General features: G+C 37.5%; 2 protein-coding genes across 2 annotated transcripts; both read right to left on the bottom strand.

Annotated features, from left to right (window-relative positions):
- Positions 1 to 4,260: 4,260 nt before the first annotated feature.
- LOC145909541 (uncharacterized) lies at positions 4,261 to 11,032 on the bottom strand. Its single transcript, XM_082996926.1, has 3 exons — positions 10,336 to 11,032; positions 4,779 to 4,957; positions 4,261 to 4,491 (listed from the first exon to the last, which is right to left on the bottom strand). The coding sequence occupies exons 1-3, from the start codon at positions 11,030 to 11,032 to the stop codon at positions 4,261 to 4,263; spliced, it is 1,107 nt and encodes a 368-aa protein (XP_082853052.1).
- Positions 11,033 to 23,520: 12,488 nt separating this feature from the next.
- LOC145908144 (acetyl-CoA acetyltransferase, mitochondrial-like) lies at positions 23,521 to 26,319 on the bottom strand. Its single transcript, XM_082995338.1, has 3 exons — positions 26,001 to 26,319; positions 25,262 to 25,657; positions 23,521 to 25,109 (listed from the first exon to the last, which is right to left on the bottom strand). Exons 1-3 carry the CDS (start codon positions 26,287 to 26,289, stop codon positions 24,547 to 24,549), a joined length of 1,248 nt encoding a protein of 415 aa, XP_082851464.1. The 5' UTR covers positions 26,290 to 26,319; the 3' UTR covers positions 23,521 to 24,546.
- Between the last annotated feature and the right edge of the window lie 1,319 nt (positions 26,320 to 27,638).

The following is a 27,638-nucleotide window of genomic DNA, read 5'->3' as shown; positions in this document are numbered from 1 at the left end:
TTAGTTAAATCCGCCGAACATTAGCCACCATAGTTTCAAACATGCGTTTTCGGCAAGCAATAAAATTCTAAAGGACAGACGCCAATTAAGTTTTCATTTCTCGTTTTGTTGTGGCAGCTAGTATTTGTGTGCAAAATTTCAGGTCTCTTGATTTAAAATTGTGTATATTGCCGGCGGGAATTCTCAAATTTAGTTAATTCCGCACGACCTTATCGACCATTGTTTGTAACATGCGTTTTCGCGCAGCAATAAGAAACTAAAGGACATACGCCAATTTAGTTATCATTGATCGTTTTGTAGTGGCATCTAATATTTGTGTGCAAAATTTCAAGTCGCTTGATAGAAAAATGTTGATATCACAGGCGGACAACTGTCAAATTTAGTCAAAACCGCCGAACCTTAGCCACCATAGTTTCAAACATGCGTTTTCGCGCAGCAATAAGAAACTAGAGGACATTGTGCAATTTAGTTTTCATTGCTCGTTTTGTAGTGGCATCTAATATTTGTGTGCAAAGTTTCAAGTCGCTTGATAGAAAAATGTTGAAATCACAGTCGGACAACTGTCAAATTTAGTTAAAACCGCCGAACCTTAGCCACCATAGTTTCAAACATGCGTTTTCGCGCAGCAATAAGAAACTAAAGGACATACGCCAATTAGTTTTCATTTCTCGTTTTGTACTGACATCTAATATTTGTGTGCAAAATTTCATGTCGCTTGATTTAAAATTGTTTAAAACACATGCAGACTACTGTCAAATTTAGTTAATTTCGCTCTTTCGGCGCGGTTTATATTTGTCTTTGAGAGGTATTCGCCTGCCAAATCTCTGTTTTACATCCAAGCGAATTAAAATTTGGCAGTTAAATACTACAGTCATGTAGAAGGAGATACCTCTAAACTTTATTTAACTGTATGCTTTAGTTTTTTGTTGTCATACGAAAAGGCGTTCTTAAAACTGTTTTGGCGAACCGGCGGCGCGGTTTAAGCTTGTCTTTGACAGGTATTTACTTGTCTTTGTTTTGAAATAATATGGCCAAACGAAATAAATATAGCTGTTAAATGCTCTAGGTATGTTGTAGACGGTCCCATTGAACCGTATTCTACTATCCGTTTTTTTTGATATATTTAAAGGCGTTCTTTTAAACTGTTTTGGCGAATGACGCGTTTTAAACATGTTTTCACTTGTTAATTGCTATGTTTGATGCTTGCCGTATGAGCAGTTTATCTATGTTCCTAATAAAATTCGGGAGCAATAATTAAACGATCTTAAGACATCAGATTTGTGTGTGAGCAGTAAAATTTCGTTGTGGGAGGCGCCTATCTTGGGAATTGAGATACGGACTTTTCTCTTTTCGCTTTTTTGAAGTTCTTTGATGACGCCGCTCCTTTGGGAGTTGTTAGTTCGGATAAGACGACCACACGCCTTTTTGCACTTTTGTGTGTCCCGAATTTTGATGCTGTTTATCACTGTCGATATCATGGTAATTTTTAAAGCGGAAAATTCCAATATAATCCGCAACATTTTCGATCAATGCTATTAATATGTTTAGAGAAAATCATGTAGTGTATGTTTTATTTTAGCATGGGGCGTTTGTTATTTCTTGGTTGTATATTTATTTAAATTGTGTTTTTTTACACAATTGTAAATAGACCATTACTATAAATAACATGTTACATATTTGTATTTAAAATTTCAACTTGGTTTACTTTACGCGATACTTTGGCACCACGTGAGTGTTGTGCTTTGTTTTACATCGACCAATTTGCAAAAGGTTCTGTGCGTGGGAACGATATCACCAATACACATTTGCAATGCTAACAACAGAAAATCGACTACAAAGCTCTTTTATGAACGATTTAACGATTTAATTTTTCCTACAGCGATTTAACGACTAAAATATCAAATAATTCATATAAAAAGTTAATGTTATCGAACGTTTTTTCAATTTTAAATCTACCATATCGCTTCTATTTCTAAGTTGGCAAAGCAGTTTTTAATAATTCCATCTACACGTGCAATTAAATTTTTCGAGCGGTCCTATAGCAGCACCTTGTGGTAAAAAGATGCACAAAACAAAAACTGTTTCCGGAACGAAATTGTCAAATTATGCTCCAAACACTTGGAAACGAAATTTCGTTTCAAGAAATAAAAAGTGTTCCGGACCGTAACATAGGGTAAAACACCAAGGCGAGAAATTCGTCGATTAATTTTTCGAAATTTGTGGAGGAATTAACTGTTAATGCGAAGAGCTTAAACCTGAACTTATACAGTTATTAGGTGTTGTGGATTGAAACACTCAATAGTAATATATATGCATCAATGCAAATTCCTTTTCAACCAACATACGAAAGAGTCTGATCGATTTATTTGTATCTGGATCCAATTTCCGGACTTTTGCAACAACGTATTTAACTTTTACAAAGAGTGGCTAATATAGGTGAATTTGTGGTGAATATTTGAGTTTGGTGTGTGTATGTCACATATTTTTGAATCTGCAACGTGATTAATATAATGATTTCTCTTTTTATTACAATTTCCTTGCTTTCAAAGCATCACAAATGATAAATTCTGACCGCACTGATGTGCAAAAAGCAACTAACATCCAGTTGATTTCCTAGAGGATGATAGGAAGAATGAATAACATTAAAATTTGTGGCACTGGGAGTGCACATTTTCTTCTTGTACACTTTGATAAACAAGACTATCATGGACAATCTGTACAGGAAACTTTTAGCCGTGTAAATGCTCATTACATAGCAAGCATCTAATTGTAAAGTTTGTTTTATGTTTACCGATAACATGTTACGTATATTTTGCCTTTGTTGTATTTTTATGTGTGCTTAAATACCTCAAGTTTATTGATTTATCACTGGTTCAGTTTCGTGCAACGTCTCTTTATTCAGTAAACAAGGAACCGTAGGACCCAGTATGGCCATTTAATTGCTTTGTAATCAAATGGTGTCTCATTGAAATTTCTACCGCCCACTAGGTGTCGCTATAGGTTAGCAAGACTTCTTTGATGGAAAAAAATGGCTGAAAAGGCGGTGGCGATTGTCAACATCGGCCATTTTTGTGGTCTCTGTATTGATGTGCATCACAACCTGTGGTAAAAATGGGAAAAACATCCCGCATGGCAATGCACATTTGATTCGACCTATGAGGTTTTATTAGTGCAGCTGGTGACTTGAGTCTAGTCAAGATGGCAACTATCCAAACAATAGCAATTTACACTTCGCGGTACTTTACATTAAACGTCGGCGGTTGGCTATACCATAATCCTACTTGGTACATATTACCGAAGACGAATAAATCACTAGCTACACTGATCAGACCTAAAATGTCGAAATAGTTTAAAATTCTCTGCAGTTCAAATTTTACATTGTTTCAAAACCTAGTTTTTAAAAAAAAAACACGGGTCTGCATACTAATCTGTGGTGTGAAGAATTCAAATCGAGTTATGCTGAATTTCTTGCATGCTAAACTACATTGAAGCTATCAGCTGCAGATACGTCAATCACCAGATTCAATGACGTGAAACACTTCCATTTAGGACAAATACGAAAAAATATCTTACAACAATAACGTAACCTGGTGAAAGCTTTAACTTTACGGAAATAAAACGGATGAAGTTTGTGACGTGAAAGCAGAAACATCTCATTCAAATACAAAGCAAAGATGCTTGTAAGCAAACAACATACACCGCCATAATTCTGTTTGTTTTTTAGTGTGTTACTTGCTATTTACTTTATGGAAGATTGAAAGGAAATTGCAATACGTAATGTGTTCGATATTTTCTCAACTTAATACACAGTAAAATATTTTGCATCATTCGGGTAGAGTGAGGTAGAAGGATCACGTGATGCGAAATGGTTCGACGTTGAGTTTAACGACAGTTTACAATAAATATACCTGAGATAGTAGGTTAGTTGAATGGCAGAAGTAAGCAACATGTTTTCCTTGTGGTGTAATATAAAAAGTTACTGAACAAAGCGCCTTATTTGCATGTTGCAAACAATTTCAGTTTGGTTACGCAAAATTTTTTCAAGTCGGCAAACAAAAAAATTCAACTCTATCTGAAATATGATTTGGAACACACAGGACAAAAATATTTTTGGACGAGAATTCAGAACTGAAGGTAGACAAGTACCTGGTCTTTCGCTTGTACATTTTAAAAGATATCTAACTCTTTCATTCGCACCAATCGGGATGAAAAAGAGGAAAATGAAAAGACACAAAATATAGAAATTTGAAAAATTTTCGTTCACGTGTTTCGCTGGTGTTCGGATTTGACAAGCATTGACGTCAGATTGGGTGACGTATTATCATTGTTTTTATCGGAGGTTCTTCCGTCAGAAAAGTGTAACCCGCTTTTGTTTGTTTCGTTCAAGTTCTTGGTGAGTTTTTCGTTGGTTTTGAGATTTTGCATTTGCTTTTCCGCTTCTTTGTCTCGTTTTTTCTGCTTCATTCGACGATTTTGGAACCATATTTTAACCTGCAATTTTGAAAAAGTTTGAAATTCAGCAAACCAAAATTGCTGCTAAATTACTTCAATTTGGTGCTGACAGTTTTTTACGCAAGTCGACAAACCTGACTTTGACGTCTTGCAGAAACCCAATATTTCAAAAAAAAATGCAATTTAAACGCTTAATGTTAAAATGACCATTTAAGGTATTTGAATGGCTTTTGTTTAACATATGAAATGAAAACAAGAGTAAACCACAAACACTTCCATACAGGAAAAGAAGTTATTGTATAAAACGTGTAGTAATTCTTATTTACCTGCGTTTCGTTTAAATGTAACGCTGCAGCAATTTCCACCCTTCTAGCTCTGGTCAAGTACTTGTTGTAGTGGAATTCCTTTTCGAGTTCGGTTAGTTGTTTTGTGGTGAAATTCGTTCTTCCGTTACCCAGCTGTCCGCCGTAACCATAATCCGCCATTTTGTTTTGCGTGTAGTAAACTACAATTGAAATAAATACGAGTTGGAAAAATGAATATTAATTTGTGAGATATTTTTACTGCAATCATTTTTATATTTACAAAAAGATCTCTTTTTGGTTTTACACCTTTTGTGTTTCAAATTTTCTGTAACTTGATATGCAGGCAGTCCAAAATACATACGTGCGTTTAAAATGAGGTTGCAACACTAATTTTACAAACGCAAAATTGTGTCGATTGTATATTTACGGCGTTGTAGTCCTAAGCTTTTACACTAACTTTGTAAATTATTCTGAACGATGTACCAACGTAAAATGTTGTAGGTGAGGTTATATTAATGAACATAAGTATATGTAACCTCGCACAAGTAGTAACAAGGCAATTTCAACAAAATTCCAACCATTCTGTTTTGATTCCCATATGATTAATTCCGATTTATTCCATCGAATAATCATCACGCTTTTGCAATTAAACGCCGCCGGCACGCTAACCAATCACTCCTTGGGGGGTGATCGGTTATTACCCTTGTGCTGACGTCATTATGCTAATTATTTGCACTGGAATCGCGTGGAGCATCGATATGTAATGTAATATTGATATTTGTGATGGTGTTTGCGTGTACAACATATGTTTAATAAGGAAAATATTGACATTAGTCTTCTATTCATTTGATGTAAAGGCTTGCATGCGGTCTGATTGATTCGTTTTTGGCCATGACAGCGATATACGCGATAGACATATATTAAGATTAATTTTCGTACCCGTTTGCCAAACAATAAAGTAGCATACTCTTTTAAATATATATATTTTGTCGAATGCCATGACATTTTGTGAAATAAAAGACACTGATAATTTTAAGATTCTTTTCATTTATTTTTACAAACAAGCTTTTCACTGATTAATATAATTTTTTTATTTAACACGAGAATATAAATTTTACAAAAACAGATCATCGTTCACCCTCGCCCTTAGTGCGACACGTGACCCCCCTGTTTGCGTAACACTTCCAGGGGCTGACAAACCGGACAAACATGACCCAGCAGACCCCAAAGAAACGTCCCTATCTGGGACTTGACGAGTCCGAACGACATTAATCAACGTCCATCAACTCTTTCGCGCTGCTTCTCGCAACACAATTGAGCATTGAACGGCAAAATTCCAAACTTGACAAATGGGATCTTTGATTTACGGCCACAATGCGACCGCAGTTTACTCAGCTAAGGCATTTAAACAGTGGTAATGATTTGTTAGCGGTTGCAGCCCCAAGGAGAGGCGCGCAAGCATGTTTACCTGATTTTGCCTGAATCAGTAGATTGACGGGGCTCCGTTTTAGGGCGGTGTTTGATGTCAGTTTAAAGTTGCGTCGTCCACGTTTTAATGTTTGCTATGGGTATACCTTAGTTTGCGTGATTACTTTGTGGTCGATTCCATGTTTGTTAAAAACGCTGTGGGATCTAGTTCAGGTTGTTGTCGAAATATGTTTCTATGTTAACTCTGACGTAAATTACATAGCGTGCTGGTTAAGCATTAATCAAAATTTTGAATTAGGTTTAGTTTGCTCTATTCACATGCAATATTATCCAACAAAAAATATGCTTATTAACAAAGCGTAAGTAACAACGGCAGAAACTTTAAGACAATTTAGGCGTGTAATGACTGCAAATTGCACGGCTTTTTTCATTAAATGCCCAATTAGGCAAACCAATTTCAAACCCCACATCATCATTAAAATTAAATCGATAAAAACGCTCAATAAATTTAACAATTTTTTAGTTTTCCTCTTTTAAATTAACAAACTATCTGTATGTTTTAACTAAGCAAATTTGCACAGATTTTCAACGAAACAACTGTTATGTCAATTTAACGTGCCGCTTTGTAATGAATCTTGCGCACAAAATTTTGTAATTTTTTTTGAATTTTGTTCTGTTTTAACCATTGCTTCTTAAATGAGTTCAAATACAAACTTATTTACGTTACTAAATCATAATAAGCAAGTAAAGCATTTTATGTGTTTGTTTATAAACTGTAGCTTTTATGTGGTTTTATTATTATTATGGCAGAAACTTAGATAAGCAAAATCGCTGTTTCCAAATAAATATGCTGACATGAATTCGAGACTGGTTGCCTCAAACGAATACCAATACGTGAAACTTGTTCATTCGTTAATTTAAAAATGATATTACAGTTGGACCTGTTTGTAAATGATAACGACCAGTGGTTAATCTTTAAACGATGTCCAACGTACTGTAGTGGTAACCGGACTCAGGACGAGCGAATGGCTTAAGCAAAAAAGGGAAAAATTTTAGGGGTGGCCAAGCCACCGCAGAGATAACAGGAACCGTACGGAACTGGTTCCATGTTTACACAATCCTATCAGCATGGCTCGTCCACTTTTTGATGGTTTTTGGCGATTTTCACGCTTAACTGCGTCACAAGAGCAGCGTGACGCGACTATGTGTGTGTGTGACGAAACAATGGGTGGGAGGCGGGCCGTCGAACCGCCATAGCGCCTTGGCGCTGTGCCAACTATTGTGGTTAGCGAAAGGACACGAAAGTTCGTGACCCCGCGCCAAAAGAGCCGCGAGGCACAGACTGGTGACTGCAGCAAAATGAAGTCGCGGAGTCATTCAAAAAGAAATTGCAGTTGAATATAATGCAACAGCACAAAGTTCGTTTTAATAAAACTTACAAGTTGTTTTAAGTTGCGTTTTGCGCATAAGGAACAACTGTTACCGTTCCAATCGTTAATCAATATCTAAAACACGTTAAAGGGTTAAAAGTTTATTACAGTAATTTTCAGTTGTCGTTTAAAGTCAAGGTTTTTCAATGCTTTTAGTTTTGTTGCGCAACTACTTCACAAAAGCATTCCCTCAAGCATTCAAGTGCGTCCTCTTTAAATGTGGAAACTGTGGTCTTGACGGCGCCCCCTCAAAGCGATGTAAACGAACGTAAACAAATCGTAAATTACAGTCGCCACGCGGACAGGTGCCAAAATGACGTAAGATTCGGAAGAGGGAGTCGCACTAATTGCTACCGGACGAGTGATTGGCTTTGGTTGAAAAGTTCACTTCTAAAGCGGTACATGGGTGTCTTGTTTATGCAGTCGCGCAAATGCGGTAACAGTGATTCCTGTTACAAAGTAGCTGCAACTTCTGCAGCGTCTACAGGTAATTACAAGCTGGTTGCAGGACCAACTTTGAAAAAAACGATTGAACCTTTTAAATAATTTCCTCGAATGGTGTGTTCAGTAATATTGTTTGTGAAAGCGAAGGTTACATACAACGTTATAAAATAGTGAAATGTCCTTTTCCAAGATAATAGTGATGGTTTTTTTGCACAAATATTTGCAGAAAACCACTGTGGATTTTCGCATTTCTCATCTTGTGATGATTTCACATGGACGAATGCAACGATGCGTGAAGCCATGACCGGCCGTCGACCTTTTCGCAACGCTGGTGACGTCATCACGCACAAATTTGCCATGACGTAGACATATGGAATTTGTTCTTCTCATAAACAAATGTTAAAGGCCTGTACTTGGGAGTTTGGTTCAAACATTTTATTTTGATTGGAAAAGCTCCTTAAATGCCTTACACGTATTCTTATTATACGATAAACAACAAACCGATGATTACTTTTGATAAGAAATTGACAAAATTGCGATTGTACTGACAATATTTGTTGGGTACACTGCTTCTACTAACTCTATGAGCGTAGTGTTGCCAGGTAAAATTTTCTAAAACCGCCCAATAAACCGCAACCCGCAACTTGTAAAAATAACCCGCAACTCGATGTTGAAAACCAGCCCAATTGGGCGGGAATACCGCTACCCTGGCAACCCTGATGAGCGAATGAGTTTATTTACTAGGTTGTGGCACACATTACTCATTTTCACACCAACTGTCCCGTTGTCGTTGGAACGTCGCAATAAAATCAATACAAGGTCAGTAAGGCATGTAATTCGCACAATTAAACGCTTCTACGAGCGCTAGCCTTGCGTGCGAAACCAACAAATACTGGATCAATGACTTATGGTCGTAAAATCGAATTCTTCTTTTATTTTTGAACAGTTTAATTCTCAAACGCGTCCAAAGCGATTGAATTTAATGAGGAATTATATAGTGATACATATTTATGAAACAATGTTTCGCAAACTTTTCCTAACACTTCTGGTTTAATTGTTATTATATAACCAGGAAACACATTTCAAGACATTTTGGTCTTGCAGCAGGAAAGTTTTTGGCTAAAAATTTCTTTCGACATCGAGATTATTAACTTTCGCCTCTTACGATGGATCACAACGCGATACGAATTCCATATTAAAATCTTAATAAGGCCGTCTCATCAGTCAAAATTTATAGACCTGTGCGACGCAATGAAGTTATCTGCACTTCCCTTATGACGTAACAGAAAAGCATTTACGACGTAACTGGGGCCACTGTTACATCATAAAACCCCGGCGGTTCGCTCACCGGCCGAGCAGAAGGGTCGAATTTTTATTGGCTCTTTTCCCGAAAATCGTCAAATTTCGATTTGCGGTATGATGGATGAGCGCAGGTGACAATCTCCGTGTGTGGCGACCTCCCGTGTTTGGTGGTTATCATTTGATCGCGCAACCTGATATTCGGACACGATTGGGTGATTGGATGTTAACTGCCCTATATTCTATCACAGCACCTCACGACTTATGAACCTGTAGAGAATGGGACAATATGTCTGTAAACCCGAGAAACAACTCATTTGGTTAGTTTGTGGCTTTTAAAACACTTTTTAAATGTGCCGTTTCAAACGAATAAATAACTTGCAATTGCTTATAGAAAACTGTATGCTGTATTTTTGCTATGATTGTGGCCAACGGGTTCCTCTTTTTTAACGTGATATAATCGCTGCCCTTCACAAAAGTGGCATTTTTAGTGGGTGGATTTTTACTGATTCGGAATCTTTGTGCATGTTGCAAAACGACGCCTCACGCTTCACAAAGGGTTCAAAGCATCTTTTTGTGGTTTAGTACGTGTAATATTCGTCTTTGACACTGTATAATTCGTTCTTAATTTTTGGTAAATACAGTTACTGTGTAAAGAACGCACTTATGTTTGCACCAACAACAAACCCCAATTATCCACTTATGTGTTCCTTGAAATTTTGATTCGCTTAGAGGACGCAAAGATCAAGTTCATATTGCTAAAACAATTGAAAAATTTAATGTTAAAAATTTATAAACCTACGCATCTAGTTAAACAAATCGGACCCTAAACCAATTGGCGCCATTTTGATTTTCTTTTGAGCTTGTTACATTCATATTTTTTCAAATTAAACAAACAAAATGGCGTGATATTTTGAAGTGATATTCCCTGCAAGAAATGGTTAGTAGAAAACAGTAAAAATGATGAGTAAATTTACCGTTCTTGGGTGGATTTCTTTTAATCTTCATCCAGTCGTAAGTATTTGCCGAATCGCTGGACGCGTGCTGCTGTTCGCTGGACGATGTAAAAGCCATGTTTGGCGGGGAGGAGCGCTCCATAACACCGCAGGAACTCATATTTTCGCTTGATGCCGCACCACTTTCTGTACCGTTGCTGGCCACCAAGCATGAGTTGTATTGACCGTAAACGTTGCTTGCATGAAAATTACCACCGTAAAGGACCTTTCCCGAATTATATGTTTCACCATTGGTGTAATGCGACCCTAGGGGGTAAACCGGTGTGGCTGGATTTGGATTCGCTCCATGCAAGACCCCATAATATTGACCCGGGGCCCCGTACCCAAACCCAGGTGTGTAGTTCGTTGTGCTGGTTTGGCCGTACATTGGGTCTGGAAGCTGGAGTCCATTTGGGTTCAAGGGGGAATTACCGGGAGAAGTTCTTGTGGGGCTCGCTTCCTGGCGTTCCAAAGGTATATGGGTGATTTCTGGGTGCATTCTGGCGTCATTGTGCCGGAGAACCTGGGCGTTCTCGTCGATTGCACATTGGCTGTACATATTTGGGGCCGAAGCGACGGTGGGGTCGAGGACAGGGGATGGGGGTAAATGGCGGTGCATTCTACTTGAGTAAGGGTTGTTTTCGGGGGTGTGGATTGGATATTCCATGTAGGAATTCATGACTGTTCAAAACCTTTGGTGGATTCAGAACCTATAAAAGACGAAGAATGTTTAGTTTAAACCATTAGGAGAGATATATTATGTTTTGCATGGCAATTTGTGCAAAATAATAAATAGCAAGCTTTTAATTTACTTTTAGTTAAATATTCCACAACTAAACGATGCATAAAAAATAACAAAAAACAAAACGGCAATCCATCACTGATCAAGCAATAGAGCCATAATGTTTTTATAGTGAGCTGCAGACAAGTACGCAAATAATTATGGTAGAGTGTACATAGAGAAGGCAATTGTGGTCGTTTCTATGTGAAAAGGAGTGCATGTCATTGTTGAAATATTGACTTAATGCTTCCTCGAAATTATCTCCTTTCCAAATGAGGTATATATGAATTGTTGTTAGGCTTTCGTGCTTTTATTGATACTCAAAACAATCAAGTAATACCATTAATTATGACGTAATAGAGAAAAAACGTGCATTACGTTTTTTTTTCGCCAAGGTTACTTACCGTCAAGCTTTTGACTGACGTTGTGTGTTGAATTTGTCTTTTCACACAAAAACAAACTTCAGTCTTGAGGTTTAGAAAATAGTCTACGCAAACTGTGCAAAAAAAAATTTAGTGTATTTAAACGTTTTTATGTCACAAGCTGATGTTGTAAGCAAAATGGTCTGTTGATATCAAAGATGGCTAAACGTATAATGTAAAGCGAAGAACATATTACAAACAAAAACACGTGTTTACGTGTTTTACATAACACATTCCGACTAATCGTTTTGTGTACGAAATTCTGCTCTTTTTAATTCAAATGTTGCAACAATCATGCAGTAACATGACAGTAAAAAATGAGCGCTACTTTAAACATGCATACGTTACTTGACATGGCACGCTCCACAAGTCCATGCTATGAGGTTACGCTTTACGCGACAGGCCAAGCAATATGGCGGAACAATGTTGGATTCTATAAATAACTTAAACCTTTAAATCTGGTATTCTGTGTTGATTTTCAAGATTATAGCGACTGTCCATCATTATCTAAACCTCAGTTGAAACCAAACTTGAAAGAATTAAAACTAATCTTCAACTGATTTACTGATGTTTTCCATTCATGGAAGGTAAACATTTGTCCACCGAGGTATTTCAATACATTAACATTGATAGTTCTGCCTTGCAATTTTAAGAATATATCGCATACAATAAAAATGTCCTTCGTAAGCTCTAGCAATCTTGAACACATTGACAAACCTCGTTAAACGACTAACGAAACGTTTACGAAGGACAAATACCAAACAAAGTAGGAACTGCAAAACATTCCAGTTTTTGCATTTGTTAAATCGGCAGCTAACTGTATTATAAACGCCTCTATCTTAATTTTTCACAATGGCGGTGGAATCCATCTCAAGGGTCCATCCCTTGTTTTTACCGCAGCTCCCTCCTTTTTCCCTCTTTCTCTCTTTTTCGCTCTCCCTTCTTCTCTCGCATTCTCTCCCCCCGTTTTGTTCTCGCCCACCCCGAGGGCCCTCCGAGTTTCTTTATGTCCTGCGCGTTTAAAAACAAACTGACCGTACGAGAGCGCACTTGTCCGGCCGCCGGCAAGGGGTGAAAAGTTCATCTCAGCAGTGTTTGTTCCATTGCCCGCTCTCCAAAACGCTCGAGCGCGGTCGCTTTTCGCCCGACGGTGGCGACGATTGGACAAAGGAGCTGGGCGCTCCCTGTATGTATTTGGCCACTGCTTAAATAAGCCAACACCCATTTGACAGGCTACTATGGAAGCTTTGGTACTATTTGCATTGCACGAAGAGGCGTATATTTGCCATGTGAATCACCACAAGAAGATTTACGTTTTTCAGAAAATAAATGGAACATGCTGCAAGGAATTCGTATTTCTGTAAAAGCGATTTGCTTTATTGTTTATTATCTGTTATGTTATACAAAATTCCTCTGTTGTTGAAACTGAGTTTTTGAATTTGTATATGCTTTGTCATCCGCGTATTTCTCTTTCCAATTTTTTTCAATGTTTTTTTGTTTCCAGTTAAATTAAACGATCTTCATGCTCCAATTTACACGAGGCTTTGCTTTCGCTTTTTCACAAAATACGCAATATTTTTCCCTTAAAAAACGAGGCTGAGTTGCGATTGTGATGTTGCAATTCGTAAATACGTTTGTATTCGTAATAAACGTACGTATATGTATTAACCCGTGGCAGACCAGCCCAATTGTACAGACGCAGGCACAAATACCAACAAACCACTCGAAAAATCGACCTATTTCTAACATCCCGTTCACCCAGGAGCTGACAACACTATTCGTCCTCACTCCAATTGAACCGCAAGGATTTCTTCCCATTCAAACACACACCGACGTCCGAATATCTGTCGTCACCAGCAATCAGTGAAGCGTGACGCTTGTTCACCTGTCGCTGACCCCCGTGCTGTATGTCACCACTTTCCCCCGCACACTAACTTACAAACGTGCATTGTGATGTCATAGTGGCCCGTAGGACGTCGACACTCATTGTGTGTTTAAAAATAAGCAAAAAGCAAAAATGCAACTACTGATGAGATGAACTACAAAAAACTTCATGCAATGGTGAAAATTAATTTAATAGATTAAACGGGTAATTTTGCAACAAAATCGAACTTATACGTTATACAAATTAGTAGAATTTTATGCCAATTTATATCACAATAAATATGCCTTTAAAAGGTCCACCATTTTTGGACCGCGAGCGATGTATTTTGAATGAAAATAAACAAACAAAAATGTTTCCAAGCTTGATACACTTTTCACAATAAATAAGGACAAAAAACTTTTTTTCCATTTGTTTGTTTAATTGTACAGTTAAAAATCTGTGGCAGATATAATACGTAAAGCCAGCATTTTTTCTGAAACGAACTTGACATCATGTCGTAACCCCACACAAAATGCGGTTGTACATATCTGATCATTTGTACACCATTTAGCGATATCCGTCTGCCGTCGGGACGAACAAACGATGTTATTGCATTCCTAACAACTTATACACTGTTGACCGTCGTTTGACCCGCGCACAAAAAGCCAACCAATGGACCCTTGACACAACAACTCTAATGTCCCGTCGCCATTTCGATTGTCCACCGAACAAACCGGGTTGTTGTCCATCGGTAGATCGTTGAAAGGTTTACAAAGAATGTGGGACGTTTCTTGTCTCAGTTAGACCCGGTTTTAATGTAATTCACACGGTATCAGTTAAAGCGAGAATTCGACAATTCTGGAAATTTTTCTGATCAAAGAAGTCTAAATTTAAAACGTAAGCATTGCAGATAAAGAACAAAATCGTTTTGAATTTTTGTGAGATTTTTTAATTGCAAGGTTAAGTTTTTTTTTTGAGCAGATATGTTTTCCACTGCATTCTTCGTTAGTAATCGCAGCTAAATTGTGCATTAAAAATCATTTATACAGCAGGCAAATTTTATGATACTGCAATTCCGAACAACGACATTTCTGTGATGCAAAACAGTTTGTCACAGACAATAGCAAATATTGGCGTAAATGCCCAATACGCAAGCAATATGCACCTGTGGGCCTAAGATAATGTTTTGTTTCTGTGTAGACATCGAAGAACAACGATCCTGTGAGCAAACAGAGCAGGACAATTCGCTGCGGTTTGTTAGCAAATAATTACAGGCCTGCTTTGTCTCGGCATGGATCTCCATTTGCCGATGTAATTACTCCTTCCTCACATCTACAATCCCATGATCCACAACGTACTAGAACTTACCTTGTAATAATTTAAAACGTTCGCTCGATAAACTGCAATAAATGATAGGACGAACCTGCTCCACTCTTTAACAATGTCGGGAAATTTAACATTCGGCTTCTTGTAATTAATTATGTTGACATTGCCTGATGAGTCAGCATTAATCGCCAACAGCAAGTCAATACGAAAAGCAAGGAGTTAAAGGATGACGTTGTACTATTCAGTGGTGACTGTAATTCCAAAAAGAATGTTTCTGTAGCTCAATAAAAAGTCTACACAATTGTTATCATAGTGCGTGTTTGATATTGGTTGTGTTACATCTTTGTAGAGATTGCATATTGAATTTTGTTGTACATTATATATAATCTCTATGGGAAGACTTGAAAGCAAGACGCATAAATAACTGCACACATTTTGTAATACCGATATAAAAATAATCAACCTCGCCCACAATGTTGTAGATGTCGTTTAGCGTAATTTTAACGTGAAGAACACTGAAGCATGCATAATAAGGCTGTTAACTGCACCCTCGTAACTTCGTATGGCCACCAACATTGCAAACCTTGCGAGCAAAATGCAGTAAAAACACAGACTTTTTGTGTCACCTTAGTTCCGCGTGCGCTAAATGCACAAAAAATAAATCAATTAGTCTTTGATGTCCAACCATGGTCGCCTGCAGACTTCCACAATGGTTTGATAAGATTGGTAGAAATGTGGGAATTCAAGCGGAACCAATTGCTGTTTGTTTAGAAATACACACCGTAACTTAATGGCCTGCCACTACTTCGGTGGTCGCGCCACCACAAATAGTGTTGCTTGTTGTGGGATCAAAAGCTCTTTCGTGGCCGAATCACGACCTCGCAAACGAGAGAGGTCTAAGAATGCTAATGTTGGTTTTACGACCGGAAAACGAAAAAAACGGATCGCAGGCTATTTTCAATTCAATTTATGGTGCTGATTTTGTGAAGCGCATTTGTTGCAAATTATTTGAAACATTTTTTGTTTGTATATAAACATTTTTATTCTGATTGCGTTTTGCATATTCTGCCGTCAAGGAATTTGTAAAAAAGAACAGTCAACTCTTTAGATCGTCTATTCAGTGACGCAGTCTACAAGCAATACTATGTAACGTTGCGGAAAAGTTATATATCAGTACAAAGCAAAACACATGCTGTCACTTTTAAAAATGATTTTGTGCGCAGCATGCAGGAAGAATTTGCTCCAGCACCACCGGCAAATAATTTCAAGGATTTCTTCCTGAAACCACTTTGTTTTCCATTTGTTTGTGTGACTTGGGTAAAAAATGAACAAGATTAAAACCTCACCTCCAAGTATAGTCACCGACTATAGTAATATATTTCGTGGCGAAAAATTTCTGCTGTCCTGCATGAGGGCATAAAATTGGGCCAGCACGAATATAAATTGTAGCAATTAAGTGAAAAACGTAAGCAAACAGCTGAAAATCACGTTCGCATGCACAAATATGACATATGACGCGTGTAAGTCACGTGCCATAGCAATAATTGCGCACCGGCCGCGAGCATTGCGTGATATTCCACGTATTTGCTCATAGGATTGATCCATATCGCCGTCAGTTAATTACCAGCGGACTTATTGTTTTTTACCGTTCAGGCTTATTGACGTTTGCAATGCGAAGAGTGCGTCAATGTTTATTTACCACCAGATGGTCATACGGTGGATTTATTTGGAATTCGCCAACAAGGAACAATTTTATGTAGGATTTTGGAAAAATTCCGCTTCTTTAAATTAAAAAAGATTTTCTGTGCTCTTTACAATGGAACGTAATATGTATTTACATGCTCCATATTGCGAAGGTCAAATAATTTATGTTTAAAATTACAAAGATCTTTATAAAGTGATCACGTGTATGGACAAGTTTATTATAATCTGCTAGTCTTGTGTCATAAATCTGTAATGTTGTTGGGGAGCGTGATCGCTTTTATGTTTTACAAAGGACTGGAAACTTAGACTCTATAGTTAAGCCTGTCACCAATTGTATGGGAAATTCGAGCGCTCAGCATCAGAATGTAGCCAACCAAGGGAGCTCATAATTGATACGAACGGCTTCAATCGCTTAATGGCCATAAATCAACCATACAAAAGAAAAAATCTGTTCCAGCTGATGGCCTTGTGTAACTGTATATTGCAAACCTAAAGGGAGTGAGCAAAAGTGTAGTCTTGGTCAGCACGTATACGAATTTCAATTCCAGATGATTTTGCCAAACTTGGACAAGCCACGGCCCGCAGACGAAATTTATCCCGACTTTTAAGTTTGGCCAGGTATGGATATTAAATTAGTGTCACTTAAAACAGTTAATGACACTGTAGATTAGTGTTTTTTTGACATTTTTTGTTACACTATCTAAACGTTATTTAATGTAAGTAGGTTAAATCACAAACTGTTGATAATTTCTGACCCAAGAGTCGAAATGGTTGCCCATCCTTGTCATAAAATAAATTATTTTACTACACTTGGATTTGAACTCATTTTATCTTGTGAAAGAATCTAGTGGGTCGAGCGCCTTGATTTAACGGACAATTGCTGATATTCTACATTTATTTTTTTATGACCACACCGGGATTTGAACCCAGGACATCCTGGATACGAATCCCGATTAGGGTTTTTGCTTGGTATATGGGTCTGGCGCTTGACCAATGCTACCAATCACCCGCCTCTGAAGCCTTTCCGCACTTTTGTTCTTTATTTTGTTCTTTAGCGACACCTGGAGGCGAAAACATTTACGGAGGTTTGAAAAGTTTGAAAAAATAACTGGAAACACGCATATTGTGGAACACAAATCACGGATTTCCTCATAATTCTGAGTATAAAGAGACTGATGATGGCATAAGTTTTTGCCGAAACGTTTTCTTTTAAACATGAAAATGTTAATGACAATATGGGCCAGTCTCTTTATACGCATATTTTAATTTCAAAGGCATATAATTTGAATATTTAATTTAGTTTAATGTTCTATCAATTTAATCTAAAGCAAGTTAAATGAATCCCGAAATACTAATTCTGCGGAATCCAAATTGAAGCGAAACCCGGCACTCTGTATGGTAAAGTCTGCCGACCACTTAACTATAGTCATATGATCATAACTTTCCGAACTTTTTCTAGACATATATTTAACAATCCGTCAGGCCGAATATTTATTGCGACTTTGGACACAAAATCAACAGTAAAATAAAGTTAGAACTCTTAAATCATGTATGGGAATTTCCCAATAGTCTTATGGGCAACAAAGATTTGGTATCTGATTAGTTATATAGGTTTTCTCTGATATAACTGGTAAAATAAAGTTCATTCAAACAGATGATGGCATAAGTTGTTGCCGAAACGTTTTTCGCACATGAAACATGAGAATGCAAACAAAAGTTCATGTTTTGGGCGACAACTCTGTAACTTTTCCAGGCAAGTTTAGTTTGTTTGCGAAAGGCGTTTTAAACAGAAGCCTCTCAGTACCAGGCTCTGGAAAGTCACCTGGCGAAAACGATAGTTCCGGCAGACCAAGGTCAGGATTCGCACTTCCTATGGTAGAATCAAATTGGCTGCTTGAAGCATCATCGGAATTTGCGGTTTCAATCGACGTTGAAGGGTGATGGCCTGTATTTAAATTACTGCTGCTGCCATTGTCACTTGAACTGTAGTGGACCTGGAGATTGGTGAATTTTGTCCCATCTGGCTGTGTTGACTGGATGTCCTTGTACGAGTGTAACAGACAAATTGCCTCCATCTCTAGGAATAGAAAGCACACCGCTAGGAGAAAAAATACCTTTTCCGAGGTAACATCCTTCTTCGGTGGACAACAATTCGCTGCCAGGAGAGCAGGAATCTGAAGCGTGTGAAGTAAAAGCAATCTAATTAATATCCACGTGGGTATTTGCGTGCATGAAGACTGGAAACGACTAAACCGTTTGAAACTGGAGCGTTGTACTTATAAACGACTATTTCATGACGATATTTCACGCACGGAGCAGCTGCCACATTACCTCCCATACACAAACTTCTTTTAAAGGGCCATTTAAGATATGCTGTTATGGAGGGCGCCATGGTTCGAGACAATATAATTTTAGCAGAAAAATTCTAAGAGTGATAATTCTTAAAATAATGAAACACACTTGTCTGCATTCGTTGATCCGAAATATACATTGAGTGTGAGATTGGTTTTCTGTTTGTTGTCGTCACGATATATCCAAGTCACCGTTCCATTATTGTGGTATTTAAACATGCGGATCTTTTCAAATTCCAGGTATGCAATGCCCGCTGCATTACAACTACTAAAAATTTATTTCATCATAAATTTGTGTCAAGATCCACAAGCAGTGTGAACCGGTGCATTTAAAAGTTGCAACAGGTAAACCAGCGGTGTCCACCTGAAATGCTATATTGGGCCAAAATTTAAGTTGCTTTTGTAAGGGCCTCACAGTAAATAACGTCAGCCACTGTATTGTTATGAACAACGAAATAAAGCAAATTCATTTTTTTTGGTGAGAAAGTTGGTTTGTTGTATTCCCCTGATGTTCCAAGTTTTCAAACTGTCGCTGCGATAATTTTATTCCGTTTGTCATGCTGTGTTATTATCGTAAGTTCGTGTTAAACCGATTCAGATTTTATCTTTGCAAAAATATATTCCAATAAATGCAAGTATAATAAGTGTATTTTAGAAATGTATTATGACACAGAAACATACACATCGGGTTGCCGATTTGGATTTTGTAAATTATTCCTAAAAACATTTTTTTTACATTTTTGCGACACAAGTACAATCAGACGGGCTGCAGGTTGGACTTAGGTAAACAATTCCCTATTCTAGTGTTACGCAACCTTTTTTACAGTGACGTCACACTTACGACCATTTAAAATTCCCAATTTGGAACATAACAATAGAAACATGGCCACACAATCTATCCATAGAGTCTGAATTAGCGTCAAGGAATATGTAACTGTTGTTTGAAGTTTGTCACACCATCACACCACATGTACAGTACTGCCCAACTCCAACTTCAACTCGACTGCCAACTATGCATTGACAATGTATTGTTACGTCATAATCTAAATTTTTACTATTGACTGCGTTGGCTCTGAGTTCCACATTCAAGTATGGAGTCTAAGGTACAGCGATTGTATTCATAAAAACAAGCACAGTGGATGTCACGGTGAAGCTAGTCGACGTTTTTTTCAGAAAAATGTGGCACAGTCGTAAAAAAACTGTGACATACTGGATGGAATTTCCACAGAAGTGATCCTGGGATCATGTTACCGATATGATTTATTCGGGCATCTCACTTTACAGCGAAATCACCCAAAACCTAAAACCAGCAATTGGTATTTGTGGTGGTCTTTGTTCGGTAAAATACAGGTCCCACATACTTATTTTGTTTGGGCCTCGTATGTCCGGTCTTACCCATCACAAAAAGTTTTCAATAAATACCTGTCTTGGCACTCAAAATGTTGAACACCTCCTGTCATCATCATACAACGGTTAACACACGCAAATTGCTTCAAGTCTGAATGTTGCAAGTGACAGTTTTTGTCATGGTCACTCCGAAGGATAATTTTGTGAGTGCGAGTACAACCAGCCAAAATACCTCACGGTTTATCATAACGTTGGTCAAGGTTCCTTTCGAAGGATCATTTGTCCTGTCTAAGTAAAAATGAGTTTCTGTCAATTAAAAATGCGTATTTCAAAAAATTACATATATATGTATTTAGTATGGTTTAATCATCTCAAATATACAAACTGCACAAAACCTAAAAAAACTTACATCACATTTACGATATCCGTGTTTATATTAACCGCAAAAAGTGTTTGAAGCAAAAATATTATCGAGACGTATCAGTTACTGGATTTAAATCCTTAACGATTGCGTTGCTGATATGATATGACTGACTTTTGCCTTACCGATATTTAATTTTTAATATTTCTTTCGTGGTCACAATAGACACACTGTTTTCTTTACCTTCATATTCAGAGGTGTTGGTATATGTATGCGTTAAAAGCGGCAAATCGCAATAGTTGTGTGTTGTTCAACTGATATTTTTGTTTCACGACCTTGCACATCGCAAAAAGTAAACATTAATAATAACAGGATCTCCCCCACTGAATTCAATTTCCGGACCAAGTGAACCAAACCTTGTATAGTTTTGAAAATGTTTTTAACCCTGAAATGTAATATAACCATCCAGTTCTTTCCTTAACTAAATAGGTTTTTAGCCGGGCATAGCAACATGTTTTCTCAAGGCGTAAATTATAGACTTGATGTCAATATCGAACGTAAGTATAGTGCTCATATATTAATGAAGGAGATTGTAAGTCACCATAACGTATTGTCGATCCAATGAGAGTGCTACAAAGCTGGACCTGTGGGCTGTGGCCTACTGAAAAATATACAAATGAGAAATTTTAATGTGACTTAGCACCTTGCACCTATTTCCTGGTTCCAGCAAAGCAGGTAGATTAGCGATCATCACTGTGGGTACCTGTGTATGGCTGCACTGAACCTGCGATGTATTGTCTGTGATTTTCCAGCAAGGGATATTATCACGAAAGGGGGCTTACCGTGGAATATTTCAATTAAAAACAGGAAGTAAAATGATATATCGCATCCTTCCATACATACACTTGCATTAGCCATTTACCACATGTATTCACATTCACCCAATATGAGTAACTGTCACGGTATACTGCTAACAATACGGTGAGTAATTATAAACCTATAGACTATGGTCTAGTGCAGGAAAATGCACATCTCAGGGCAATGCAGCACGCCATTTGTTTGAAATTGCCAAGTGTAAAATGTATTTTGTTCGATAATAAGGGATTTTTGTTTGGTTTGCGACCTAACTTCATTTGTAACGAGACACAAAAAAGATATGCTTACATGTTTTTGTTCAAGCAATTGTTGCTAATCCAATCCATTGTTATGTGATAAAAGAATAAAAAAAATTGGATCAATTTAAAAACCTAAGGCCCTTGGCAGGCTGTTGATTGCACACAGTATCGACATAATTATATGTTAAATTCCAAAGCGATCTGTGGACAGCTCAGATGGTGGATTTGTTTTGAGAAAAACATATTTCTCCTAAAAAGGGCATCATTAGTTTCTTTAACCTATCCAAATAGATCATTTGTTTTTTTTACTTTTTAAGCAATAAAACATTTTGTAATCTTTAAAACGTATCCGTTTTGTAAGAACTGATAGTTCTGACAATAAATGCCCAGGATAACAATGTAGTCTGCACTACAGCATTGAAATGTACATTAGTCGTTTCAGCAGAACTTTGTGAACAGATTAAAAAAGACATAGCAATGTCCCATTACTCAAAAAGTGCAGTTATTTTTTCGTGTCGAATGTATTATAAATTATCTTTAATCCTTATCAATGACGTAGAGCCAGATCACCGCCGGCATTTTTTACCGCTATCGTTTGCAGCTTGTTGTTTTCACCCTTTTTTGATTTTATGTTTTATCGAGCGTCCCCACGAACAAGCTAAAGCCGACAGTTCAGTCGCACCTTACCTAATCGTGAAATCCGATTGTTAGTTTGTAAGGTATTTTTACATTTGCATTACTGTTGGTTAACTCCGTTGTTGTGTTGTTTTTTAGCGATACCGATGATGCCTGCACAGACAGGCGAAATATTATGTCGCAAAAACTTGAAACAGACAGACGACTTAGGAATATTTATCATTATCTTTAACCCTTCACCTTCTGATCTTGATGTGGTTGGTCTACATAAACCTTGACAACATAATAACTATATACTTGATTGCAGACAATTAACGTGGAAGAAAAATTCAGTCTTTTTGCTCGGAAAGTTGTAAAACCTCGGCCTTGTTTAACGTCTCTCTACAAAACATAGTAAGCACTTTTCCAAGGTGTGCTGTAAAAATAAAAATCTTTTTAATCTGCCCATTTTAAACCCCACCAATTTTATTACGAATTCACTGCTGCAAACTATACACCCGATTGCGAAATAAAGGTAAAAACATGTTAAACTGATAGTAAAAGAATCTGTCATATGAAAAATTCAGCAAAACAAGAAACGGTTATGCCTAATTCGAGGTATTAACATTATACCTATTACCGGAAAAAATTCGCAGAAAAATATGTGCACCATTAATAGCTTTCATCATGCAGTAATTTCACGACAAATTTGCCCGTTTTAAGATGGACGTTCCTACTGAAAATATGTTTTAAAGCACCTTTTTACACATGGTGGGCCGTGTTGTCATTTTAATACTGACATGTCAACCAAACCCGCAGTTTAGATTTGTTCATTTTGATATTTCAGAACGGTTGTCTGCAGCAATGGCCTAAAGATAACGTAACATAGAAATCTGTGCGAATAGTGCTGTTATAATTTCGTGTAGTATTTCTACACAAATATCTAACCAAAAATAACAGGTGGTTGCCCTGTTCACACCTAACTATTAAAATTTGCACATATTTTGTTTTACACATACATATGTGTGGATCAAGTTTAGCGAAAAGTTTTGAGGCCCGGTGCAGCATTATTTTTTCAAAGTTTAACGGGTCCCCGTAAGAATTGTACTGCAAGAGTGTCCAAAATGAGAAACTTTAATTTAGTAAATTTATTTATTTATTAAAAAAATCTTACTTATAGTATATGGAAACACAACATATTTTTACGCATGAAAATCCTCGACGTTCAGCTGCTGCGGTCCTCTTCCTGATTCGCTATTAAAAGTTGGTTAGAATGCAAATACGTATATCGCCTGTGCGAGTCGCGAATAACAGACATTCGATAAAAATTTCAAACGCATGAGCCTTCAGCATTTCTTGATGATTTTTGTAACTACATGCACCGATTGACATTAACTTTTCAAAAGTTGAAATAACAAAAATTGCAACGTTTAAAGTATTTTGTTTGGGGCGTACTTCTGTACCTTATCATAAACAGCTTGACTTTTCGTTTAAATTAAAATTTATTGTCAGAAAAAACACATACAAGCGTTAACTAGTTTCAAAAGCCCTGTATTATCTCCAGTTGTGTTTGTCACAATTATGACAAACACAAGTGTCTCATCGTGGATTGTTACGCAGCGCACCAATTGTTGTAGCATAAAGGTAAGAATCGGCATTGTTGTGTAATAGATTTGTTTGTCACTTCATAATTACTAAATCTGCAATAGACTGAGTGAAACAAAAATGTGCCGCTTTCAGTAAGGGGTCGGTACTTAAAGTGTTTTAGTGCTGCAACAACATGATTCGGTGCAAAAACAAAGTGACACGAAACGGGAATTTGCGTCGTTTGCCTATGTTTAGGGTGATACGACTGACGAAATGTTTTTTGCGTGTTTCTAAAACCTGGAAAGGTCACCCTTATTATTTTACAAAACGTTAAAAAATCGACGCCTATGTGTTCCTAACTGATTATGAAATTTGTCCAGATACACATTTACTTAGTATAAACACCTTAACATTATGCTATATGCTTTCCGCACTGCAAGGTTTGGCTAATCTGTTGATGTACAAGAGTTATGGAACAAGACGTTTCTCTCGTTGTGAAAATGTTAAATAGGAAGATTTATACACATGTTTGCATACACCTTCAGGTACCAAGCACATAAACTACAAAGAGAAGAATGTAAGAAAACTTAAGATAGGTAAACTAGTTTTCTTCAAAAATTTTTGTTATGAAATGAAACATAAAAGTTGTGCTGCTACTTAACCTACAGACTCGATAAATTTTACACGATAATGGCAATAGGCAGTCATAAATTTAAGGATTTAAAGTTTTTCCACTATCAAGGCACTTGCTCCTCCTCCACCATTACATATTCCGGCACATCCAAACTCACCAGACTTCAACCTGTGAACCAGATGTCCGACAATACGAGCTCCTGACATCCCTATCGGATGGCCAAGCGAGACAGCACCTCCATCAACATTCATCTTGGATTCACTGACACCCAAAAGTTTAATATTGGCCAAAGCTACAACACTAAAGGCCTCATTTACTTCCCACAATGCTATTTGGTCTGTATCAAGGCCAGCCATTTCCAGTGCTTTTGGAATAGCGTAAGCGGGAGCAACTGGAAAATCAATTGGTTCAACTGCAGCATCAGCAAATGCTACGATTCTAGCGAGTGGTTTAACTCCAAATCCCTCAGCAGCTTGTGCTGACATCAGACACAATGCAGCAGCACCATCATTTAGTGTGCTGGCATTTCCGGCAGTAACTGTGCCATTTTCTGCCTGGAAAACAGCTTTAAGCTTTGGGATTTTGTCGAAGTTAACCTTTTTGTATTCTTCATCTTCTGAAATTGTCACGCCCGGCTTTCCTCTTTTACCTAACATTTAAAAAGGAGAATTTTTTGTGCAATCCAATGGTTTGTGCACATAAAATGTAATCCTGATTCATACAAGGAGACAGGTTTTTTATTTGTAAAATATATACCATTAACATTTTGTGCCTTTCAGTTAAAAAAAACTTAATTGTTACCTGGAATGGTAACTTCAACAATCTCATCCTTTAACCTTCCAGCTTCAGTGGCTTGTGCACTCCGTGTGTATGACTGTATGGCATAATTATCCTGTTGTTCACGTGTAAATCCATACTTCTTTGCAGTGTCTTCACCACAAATACCCATGTGGAATTTTCCATATGCATCTGTCAGCCCATCGTGTACAATGAGATCAATCATTTTTACACCACCATAGGCAGGAGGAGTTCTTGTCATAATAAAAGGTGCATTTGACATGCTTTCCATGCCCCCTGCTATCATGACATCTTGGTGTCCACACATAATCGACTGTGACGCCAACATGATGGATTTCATTCCTGACGCACAAACTTTGTTGATGGTCGAACATGGTGTACATGACTTTAACCCAGCACCTATTACAGGATAAATTTGTAGCAAATTTCCAAGAAATGGCAACCATACTTTGTTCTTTGCATCAGGAGCCTTATTACTTAAATTATTCTGTTATGTGAATATTAAAATAAAGCAAAAAACTATTTTAATCTAATTGCTATTGAATATTTTCAAAAATATTTTAAGGTCACATTAGGGAAGAAAGTCTCTGGACACATTTCTCTGCAATCTGTGCAGAGATATTAAACAATAACAATAATATGGAAAACCTGTTGGCTAATCGGTCCAATCAATGTTTGCCAAAAAAATTCTCTACACAAATTTCAATTTGACAATTGAATGTATCCCAAATCAAGTACCAACCTAATGCAGCTTGTCTTGCAGGTGCTTGGCCTTGTCCTGCTTGTAGGACATTTCCCATGTAAACCTCCTGTACATCCCCAGGGCTTATTCCAGCCCTTTCCACAGCTGACTTAATCGCAATTGAACCCAATGCAGTCGCCGGCAAAGATGACAAGGTACTTTGGAAAGACCCCATAGGAGTTCGGACAGCGCTGGCAACAACGACATCATTGAGATTTGGTTTGGAAGAATATTGTCTTAGGTTACTAAACCCAACTTTGGAAAAGTTTCTCAAAAAATTTGAAGCCATTTTTGTTGATTGCGCATAGATCTCAATTCCCCAAATGTACGTCCATAAAGTGCGAAATCAAAACTTTTACAAGGCAACTACAGCTTATATATTGGTGATTTTTAAAATTCATATACAACTTAATATAAATCAAATGGTTTCCTTGAGACTTATTTCCAATAAACATTTATTTTTAACAAATATACATTACTAGGCGCGGCCCCGCACCTTAAAAAAATTACGAAACGAACTTTCTTACGCTGCACGTGACTGCATACTGTAGGAACGTAAAATTTGTTTGTTATGTAAGTAGTTATTCGTAGTCAATAATTTTGAACTTACCAGTAGGAAATGTTAGTCTCCGCCGCATTCGCTTACGATTAATTGCTTCCGTTTGCGCTCTCGTGTGGCATCTTACTACTGGACAGACCACATCGCAGTTCGCCGCGTTGCAAATCAACGCATGTCACCGCAGTATGACGGACGACATTTGAGCGATTTCGTGCGGTAACGCAATCAGTGTACAGCCACCTTCAGATGGCCACCCAAATGTGGTGGCCAAAGCAAAACCCTTTAAAACGCATAAGCGGTTCACACAACCGTTCAACCCTGAATGAAATCTCAGTAGAATTGTGGCGATTTTCGAATCAATGAGCAAAGCAACGCATCATCATCCTCTTATTGAAGTACAGAGTAATATGGTTGTTGGCTTGTTGCTGTACATTTTAGTTTGCAGATAATCTGAAACAAATAAGCCTTTGGTTTATGACGTCACAGTGACGTTTTTTTGTGTGATGTCACAGCGTGCTCTGACCTTTGTGGTAACGTAATTTGGGGGTTCTCCTACATTTGAAGCTAATCAGTATCTTCAATAGACGGCGCTTTTCTTGGGCAAACAAGGCCTTTCTGATGCGAATCCCCTGTATTACGTGAAATTCGCTACAGCGAAAAATGTAATTGGTCGCGGCTACTTTTAGTGCAGTTTTCAGCTTTTATTTGTTTGAAGCAGAACAAAAAAACTTTGGAAATATGTTTGTTGTGGAAGTACCTTTAATTTTACGCAATGTTCCCTTGACCGTGTTACATGCAATTTCACGCTGTGCTGAAACCGTATCGTGAGACTTATGTTGGATCTTGTGCGTTAAAGGGTTAAAATATAATCCTCACCGACTTAAGTTGTGGCTCCGAGAATGTTTAAGTTTAGAGCAAATTAAGTTTCACTAGTTGTTTGCTCGCCAAAGTTTGCAGACATTTGTGCTGTGGTACCCCAGTTTAGGGAATTTGGAACTAATGTTATGGACTCACATATTTGCTTGTTACCAAACCGATATTTTAAGAATTATGCTCATTTTAATATTTGCAAATGTATA

This window comes from Ascidia mentula, chromosome 7 (assembly GCF_947561715.1).
Source record: "Ascidia mentula chromosome 7, kaAscMent1.1, whole genome shotgun sequence".
Classification (NCBI taxonomy): Eukaryota; Metazoa; Chordata; class Ascidiacea; order Phlebobranchia; family Ascidiidae; genus Ascidia; species Ascidia mentula.
This window is presented reverse-complemented; position numbering and strand designations above follow the sequence as displayed.